An 8,911-nucleotide genomic window follows, 5' to 3' on the forward strand; every position below is an offset into this window, starting at 1 on the left:
CCAGGCTGCAGCACGGCCATTCATCAGCCAGCACGCTGCCCAGAGCCCCAGCTCCAGCACAGGTCCGTAACAGCCCCTGCCTTGCCCAGCCTAGGCAGGCAGTCTCACTCCAGCTGCCTCCACCATTGCTGCAGCAAACCCTGCCATACCTCTGTACCTTATCTGTGTGTGAACTGCGACTCCATGAATCGCTGGAGCTCTACTGGAAGTAAATGCAAGCTCAGGCAATTTCTAGTTTAAGTGACAACCAAGGTCTTCACCAAGTTTCACGACAAGCTTTATTTTTAAAGAAAACAAGGAAAAGAAACCAATGATACACTGCTTACATTCAATCGCCTCCTGCATCAGTTTTACTATTCATGTGGCGCGCGCATTTATAGCCAAGAGTTTCCAGTTGGCTAACAGCACACTAAACCACTAAACAGTAGCCATTGCACAGCAATAAACACCAGTGCTAAAGTCAACAGAGCACTTCCAGCTCAAATCCTCTTGAGCTAACATGGGTTCAGCATGGTAATGTTTCTGACTCATTTCAGAAGAGCAAAACTCAGTCCTTTCCGAGATGCTTTACAACACATTTTGATCTGCATCTTCTGAACAAGCGAATTCTCGTGTTTTCAGGGCTCCATCCAATAGTGTTTCTATCTGTGAAGAGGCTCAGGTGATCACAGCTGGTCTTGCCATGTACTCCAGCCCAACATGTATGCCTCTCTACAAACACCTCTCACAAAGGTGTTTTACCGAAGTACTACCAAGCTCCTCTTCAGAAATCTCTGCTGAAACCTGTGTTTGGGAAGTTGCTTTCTCCAAGTATTTTCCCTGGTAAATATTGCCCAGTCCGAGGAAAAGCTTTTAGCTTCTCCGTCTGGTAACTGGTTTTCACAAATCTTAGCAGATTAACAATAGCAGCCGGTGTAACTCCAGGGATGCGGCTGACGGCACCAATCTGCAGGCAGAAACAGAAATGAGTGAACCTAAAACAAACCTAGACTCTGAAACCAGTGAAAACTGCTATCAAAATCTACAGGTATTCCCTTCCCTGCATCTCCTCACCCCTCCGTGTCCCTTGGAAGACATGGGAGGGATTCTGCTGCTATTCAACCTCAGTGTGGTCCAGCATCTTACCGTCTGGGGACGGCTGGAGTTCAGTTTCTCCCGCACCTCTGCTGACAGGGATGCATCAATAGCAAAGTAGTCTATGTCCTCTGGAAGGCGGAGGGCTTCATCTCGACGCACTTCTTCTATTTCCTGCTGTTGATTCACTACGCACCACTCATAAGCAGCTGTGGTGGAGGGTCAGCGAAACAAGAGTACTTCAGAAGAAATCACACTCTTTGATTTGATACACGAATTAAAATACACAGATGCTTTCTGCTCTCATTCCAGGAAAGGATGGTCTGTTTGATAGAGCAGTGAAGAAGAAAAACCCAGGAGCAAATACAAATAATTGATCTCACTCCTCAAAGTGAAACTCAGGTGCTCAAACATAACTGTGGCCTATGGCAATACACGCACACTCTGGTAACAGTGCTTCCCTTCACTGACCAGCAAAACAGCAAGATGAAACACACAGGAATGAATGGGCTGGCTCTCCTCTTACCGAACAAACCTTAGAAGATTGTAGCTCTTGCACTCTACCTTCTATTTTCAGTCTCTCTGACAGTTCTCTCCATTCAGCAAGCTTTCTCAGGGGCTCTGGAACAGCCCTTGCCAGAATCTCCATTGTGGCCTCTGGATATCGAAGGATGTCAAAAGCACTGTGGAGAACATGAGTAAATTTTTACGGTATAGGAAGGACTGCTGCTTGCATCAGACAGCATTACAGCTATTCCCAGCTCAAACTCTTAAAGGTGAGGATAGTACAGTACAGACCAGAACAACTACAGAGCCAGGCTCACCTCCCTGCTACCTCCTCTCAATACATGTAAGAGCAGTGCAGCTCTTGAAGAGGGGGCTCTATCAAGCTTCCAGCAAAGCAAAAACCCACTGCAGAATTGTTACCATTTGGTGACATGCTCAATACAGACGGCAAGCACTGACTAGGTCAGAATACTGTCCTTAGGAGGCTAAGTCAGTGCTAGCAGATGTGGTGCAGTAAAAACCCCAATGTAATGCTTCTTTACAAGCACAGATCAGGTATGAGTCATAGAATCATAGAATGGCCTGGGTTGAAAAGGACCTCAAAGATCATTGAGTTTCAAACCTCCTGCTGAGTGCAGGGTCGCCAACCACTAGACCAGGCTGCCCAGAGCCACGTCCAGCCTGGCCTTGACTGCCTCCAGGGATGGGGCATCCACAACCTCCCTGGGCAACCTGTTCCAGTGCGTCACCACCCTCTGTGAGAAAAACTTCCTCCTAATATCTAACCTAAATCTCCCCTGTCTCAGTTTAAAACCATTCCCCCTTGTCCTATCGCTATCCACCCTCACAAACAATCGATCCCCTTCTTGTTTATACACTCCCTTCAAGTATTTGAAGGCCACAGCGAGGTCTCCCCGGAGCCTTCTCTTCTCCAAACTAAACAAGCCCAGTTCCCTCAACCTTTCTTCATAGGAGAGGTGCTCCAGCCCTCTGATCATCTTGGTGGCCCTCCTCTGAACTCACTCCAAGAGCTCCATGTCCTTCTTGTGCTGGGAGCCCCAGGCCTGGACGCAGTACTCCAGATGGGGCCTCACAAGAGCCGAGTAGAGGGGGACCACCACCTCCCTCTCCCTGCTGGCCACTCCTCTCTTAATGCAGCCCAGAACATAGTTGGCCTTCCAGGCTGCCAGCGCACATTTCTGGCTCGCGTCCAGCTTCTCGTCCACCAGGACCCTGAAGTCCCTCTCCACAGGGCTGCTCTCAAGGAGTTCTTCCCCAGTAAATTTATTATTTATTATTGCAAATTCTCAGTTTGGGACTGCCCCAACCCAAGTGCAGCACCTTGCATTTGGCCTTGTTGAACCTCATTAGGTTCTTGTGGGCCCACTTTTCCAGCCTGTCCAGGTTTCCTTCCTGGCTTCCCTTCCTTCCAATGTATGAACTGCACCACTCAGCTTGGTGTTATCTGCACACTTGCTGAGGGCGCACTCGATTCCATCATATATGTCATTGATAAAGATGCTGAAGAGCACCGGTCTTTATCACCTTTCAGAGTCTCTGGAAGGTGATAAAAGTTGGGATCTTGGAGTACTGACTGCTTCAGTAAATATGTAGAAATGCAAAGCCACCAGCCAGATGAGTCAGACAAGAAAGCTTTGGCAGTATCCTTTACCTTAGAGGTGATCTTCGATTGCTACTGATGGGAACTTCTGGTACCAAGTGGGACCATTTGGATATACTGAACTGAAGGGATTTTAGTGTTGCAATTCCATCTTCTAAAGCAGCCCTCATCTGAACGGCTTGCTCGTATCGCTGCTGTGACACACACCCAGCTTCCTCAAAGCCTGCAGAGACAGAAAACGGTGCATGAGACCAAGCTCTGCAATCAGGCAGTGCCACTCATGGCAAGAGCCACCTCCAGGACATACCTCTGTGGGTCAGCCTGGCATCGGCATTGTCAGGCCGGAGGGACATGCGGAACTCCACGCGGCTGGTGAACATCCGGTACGGCTCAGTGGTGCCCAGAGTTGTCAGGTCATCAATCAGGACACCCACGTAGCCCTCGGTGCGACTGACAATGAAAGGGGGCTTGCCTTGGACCCGCAGGCAAGCATTGATCCCAGCAATCACGCCCTGGGCAGAAGGAAAGCAAAACAAAAACCATTATTGGTCCCTTCAAGGCTAAAATATCTGCACTGAGCTTGCCAGAGTTCAAGAAGCATCTGGACAACGCTCTCAGTTTTGATTTTTGGGCGCTCATGAGCGGAGCCAGAAGTTGGACTCGATGATCCTTGTGGGTCCCTTCCAGCTCAGGATATTCTATGATTCTAAGGACCCATTAGTACAGTTGCACCTTGGGAAATGCAATAATCAGGGCTTGCCTAGAGACAAGAAACATGTTCCAACATATCTGCAATTGTACCCATTGTACAGCCTCCATACTGAAGTATCTGTGAGTGCTCCCGATTGCTTTTGTTACTGCAACACCAATAACTGCAACTGCAGATATCTGTGCAAGCCCGCAGTCAGGGTGAGCAAAAGAATTAAGAACATCTCATTAGCACAGAGCGGGCCTATTTCGATGACTATCAGGGACAAACATCAAGGTAACATCCCTTTCTGAGCACAGAGTATAGGTCATCAGATTCACCCACCTGAGCTGCAGCTTCCTCATAGCCCGTAGTGCCATTTATCTGCCCTGCAAAGAAGAGCCGCTGAACAAAACGAGACTCAAGAGAAGCAGTCAGCTGACGGGGATCTAAAAAGTCATACTGCACCCCATAGCCTATGACAAACAAGAAAACAGATCTTAAGGGAAGGATATGGAAAGTTCTTACTTATCAGCAAAGGCAATCAATGGGGCAGGATGACTTAGGTTATTGACTTTTATTTACAATCTAGAAACAACCAAGGAAAAATTCCTGCATTCAAGAAGCCATCTTAATTTTCTATCATATTTACTTTGGTTTGCTAGACTCCAAAGAAAATCTTATTTTTTTTTAATTAACTAGTAACCAATACAAAAAAATAGATTTAAAATTATTGACCCCCTCACCTGGCTGTAAGATCTTGGCTTTCTCCAAGCCCTGGATAGATCTGATCACCTGCTCCTGGAGCTCAGGTGGCAGTGTCATTGACAGGCCTTGGGGGTAAATGACATCGGACTCCAAGCCTTCAGGCTCCAGCCAGACCTGATGTTCACGGTTTGGGAAGCGCAGTACTTTTGACTCAAAAGAGGGGCAGTAACTGCAAGAGGAAACAGCCATAACCATCATCTAAGGTGTATAAAAGGTTGTTTTCCAGAACAAAGCAAGGAAGGTGCACAGTTTCAGAGACTCACACCATTAAGAGCTTCATATGGCGGCAAATCCTTACCGGGGGCCCTTTGTTGTCTCCCTCACATGGTTGTTCAGGTGGAGGTTATCAAGGACAATCTGCTGAGCTTTCAGGTTAGTGCGAGTCAGATAGCATGACAGCTGGTCTTCTGGCTGAAAGAGGCCAAAGCTTACTGTAAATTAATCCAAACAAAATACCCTGCACTCTCACCGAATGATTCTGAGGATCTTCAAGGGCTTTTCCATGACAGCTCATTCTCAGTTCCTATGGAGCTGGGTCGTACTGTCTTATCCTTTCTGCACATACAGAAAAGGAGTAATCAAAGAGCCTGACCAACATGCCCAAAAACAGACTAAGAAAAGAACAGAACTTGAGAGTCAGGGATCCTTCCAGTACGTGAAGGGGGCCTACAGGAAAGCAGAGGAGGGACTTTTTATAGGGGCATATAGCAACAGGACGAGGGGAAGTGGTTTTAAACTGGAAGAGGGTACATTTAGACTAGATATTAGGAAGAAACTCTTCACTGTGAGGGTGGTGAGACACTGGAACAGGTTGCTCAGCAAGGTTGTGGATGCCCCCTCCCTGGAGGCATTCAAGGCCAGGCTGGATGGGGCTTTGAACAACCTCGTCTAGGGGGAGGTGTCCCTGCCTACAGCAGCGGGGTTGGAACTACATAATCTTAAAGGTCCCTTCCAACCCCAAACCATTCTGTGTTTCTGTGATCTCTGTTCTATGCTATACAGTGCATTCCTCATTACAGGATGGACATTCCTATGAAAGCAACAGATTCTATCACATTAGCCACAGGAATTCAAAGCTCTGAAGTTTGGTGAAGACTAAAGAATCCTCTCAACATCCTGCAATTAACATAGCAAATTCAAGTTTTGGAAAGAAAAACACTTATGTTCAAAAAAGACTTATGGTCAAAACAGTAATGTTACACTTCAACTCCTTAAAACCTTTCCTACAAATACCTAAGACTTCAAATGATATTACCCCCTCTCTGCTTCCCATTTACAATAGATTATTGCAATTCCTATAAGCTCTGGATCAAGCGCTGGGCAACCTGATTTAGCTGTGCACGTTCCTGCTCATTGCAGGGGAGTTGGACTAGATAACTTTTAAAGGTCTCTTCCAACTCTAAGGATTCTATAATTCTATAGCCACCTGAAAGGAGGTTATAGCGAAGTGCGAGTTGGCTTCTTCTCTTGGGTAACAGTGACAGGATGAGAGGTAACAGCCTTAGGTTGCACCAGGGAGGTTCAGGTTGGTTATGAGGAAAAAATTCCTCTCTGAAAGAGTGGTCAGGTGCTGGAACAGGCTGACCAAGGTGGTGGAGTCACCATCCCTGGAGGCTTTCAAGGAAAGGGCAGATGTGGCACTTAAGGACACACACAGATTAGTGGGCAAGGTGGTGATGGATTGATGCTTGGATTAGATGATCTTTGAGGTCTTTTCCAACTTTAATGATACTATGATTCCCACCCACACAAGTCCCGTACACCAACTCGCTGGCTACTGTAGCTTGGCACTCCCAGAACCACTCCCCACCTCCCTGATCCACTGCCCAGCTACCTGTGCACCTGCCATGTGCTATCCCACCTTGATCCACACAGCCTTGCTGAGGAAGCTGAAGGGCACAGGAGGGTTGTCGGGAACACGTTCCTCCAGACCACTGAAGTTGATGGTGTCTTTGGCCAGGCGGGGTGGCGTCCCGGTCTTCAGCCTGCCCACAGCAAATCCCAGTTTCTCCAGAGTCTGGGCTAGCCCCACAGCTGGCTGGTCCCCCAGGCGCCCAGCAGGATGCATCTCTAGCCCCATGAGGATCATACCCCTCAGAAACGTCCCAGTGGTCAGGATGACGCTCCCAGCACGCACCGTGCTGCCATCCCCTGAAACAGCACGTTTTCAGAGATGCACATAATTTACTGTCATTGAAGCCCTGGTACTAGTGGTTCTGTTTAAAACTGGACTGCTGCTGTCTACTGAGGGCTTATGCACCTCTTGTTATTAGGCATTTCAATAGCAGCAACATTAATGGCAATAACTATAATAAGCAGCATGTACAGTTACTCCTCTGGTTTCCTTATCCCCCCAAGCATTTTACCCTAACAAAGAAATTCCGCTCCCAGGAAATATTCCTGACCAGGTCCTTATTTTGGAAATCCTGTTTACGAGATCAGCAAGAGGTAACAAGGCATGAGACTGCGTTGTAACAGGACACTGCTGTCCAGAAATGCTATCTGCAGCACACTCCATTTGCCAAATAAAATCTCAAAAGGCAGCACGCAATTCAGAATCATGAGTCTGAAGATCAAGCTCATGTAACCTCCCAGTATCCAATCAATCCAGTGATGTTTTCCATTGTGTTGCAGATGTTAACACAGTTTAGTTTGCAGTCAGCTTGAAGCGCCTCTGTTAGCTCATCCAGCTTTCTCACAGATGAATCAGACGCGTTTAACCCGCAGCTACTCTTACTGTACAGTGCCCAAGGGTGCTCACCACGGTAGCCACACATACCCAGAACAACGCCTGTGACTTGGCACTTCCCAGGGCGGTTTGCTTCTGGCTCTGTCAGGAGAAGGTCTTCCACAGATGCCTCACGGACCGTCAGCAGGGGTGTGCTCAGGATTTCCTTCTGTCATGAAAGGAGTTACCGCAAAAATCTGGCAAGTTCTGAGACATTTGGGCAGTCCCAAACCACGCCGATTTCCAACACATCCGTCAACTTCTTCCCTTGTTTTAAAACTAGTCATCACTCGTGGCTTTCTTTTAACCCCATCCTGCTGCTTTTACCCAACTGTAACATACAGACATCCCCATTGGTGGCTGATGCACCCCCAAAAAGTAACGTGAGACCCCCCACACTAGCACTTCCATCCCTAAGTGGCCCTGGGGCAGCAGCAGGAGCTGACGGCACACAGCGCTGCCACCGCTTCATGCAGCACTGCGCCGCTGCCGCACACCTCAGACCGCACTCCTGCAGACCCCGTCCTGCTCTGCCTAAAGCCACATCACCACCGGCTGCATCTCTCTTTTTAAATGCAATGAGGGCTGCTCTGAAAGTAATGCCTCTTCATTTTATTATGTTGGCCCACGATGCCAGAGGCTGACGGTGGTGGCATGCCAGTAGAGACTGAACCTTCCCACCAGCATCCTGTTCCACGTTGCTGCAGTGTGACAGATGGCAGCAAAGGGGCAGCCTGACACCATGGCGCCTGACACGGAAGTCTGTATGAAGCAAAGGTGCGTCAAAGAATTTCTCCATGTAGAAAAAACGGCACCCACTGACATTCATCGACATTTGCTTGCATTTACGGAGACCAAAGCGTGGATGCCAGCACAGTGCGGCGGTGGGTGGTGCATTTCAGCCGCAGCGGGTCACCTCCACGAGCGCGGCACGCAGGCTCTTACTCACCGTTAGCAAAAACACAAAGCTAGCGGTGGTGACCACGCTGAAAAACAGCGTTTTGTAGCTGAGAATCTGCTCCACCCGACAGCGCTACCGTGCTCTCCGCATGCGCTGCGGTTTCCGTGGAAATCGCCAGGAGGCATTACTTTCGGAGCGCCCGCACGCACCTGTACGCCGTCCCGGTAGCGCCGCCGGTCGATCTGCGCGCGCAGCCCCCACACGGCCGGGCCCTTGCTGCGGTTCAGCACTTTGTAGTGCACCCCGGCGACGTCGCAGATCCGCCCGCACAGCCCGTCCAGGGCGTCCACCTCCCGCATGAGGTGCCCCTTCCCGATGCCGCCGAAGGAAGGGTTGCACGACATCTCGCCTGCGCCAAGCACACGGGGACACCCTCAGCACCGCCGCGCGGAGCGGCCGCGCAGCCCCCGGCCCCGCGCCCCGCCGCGGTACCGATGGTGCCGATCTTGTGCGTGAGCAGCAGCGTGCGGGCCCCGCCGCGAGCGGCCGCCGCCGCCGCCTCCGTCCCGGCATGGCCGCCGCCGATCACCACCACTTCGTAGAGCGGGGCCGCGCTCCCCTCCC

At 49.7% G+C, this 8,911-nt stretch overlaps 1 protein-coding gene across 1 annotated transcript; it reads right to left on the reverse strand.

The window, feature by feature from the left end:
• On the reverse strand, window positions 256–8,905 carry MTO1 (mitochondrial tRNA translation optimization 1). The gene is given in 13 exon segments (XM_021392832.1): window positions 256–814; window positions 816–946; window positions 1,126–1,283; window positions 1,639–1,757; window positions 3,254–3,425; window positions 3,510–3,714; window positions 4,236–4,366; window positions 4,637–4,827; window positions 4,957–5,069; window positions 6,520–6,809; window positions 7,438–7,555; window positions 8,497–8,696; window positions 8,780–8,905. Coding segments are annotated over 12 exon segments (1,926 nt in total). The 5' UTR covers window positions 8,692–8,696; window positions 8,780–8,905; the 3' UTR covers window positions 256–711.

Source organism: Numida meleagris, chromosome 3 (assembly GCF_002078875.1).
Source record: "Numida meleagris isolate 19003 breed g44 Domestic line chromosome 3, NumMel1.0, whole genome shotgun sequence".
NCBI lineage: Eukaryota > Metazoa > Chordata > Aves > Galliformes > Numididae > Numida > Numida meleagris.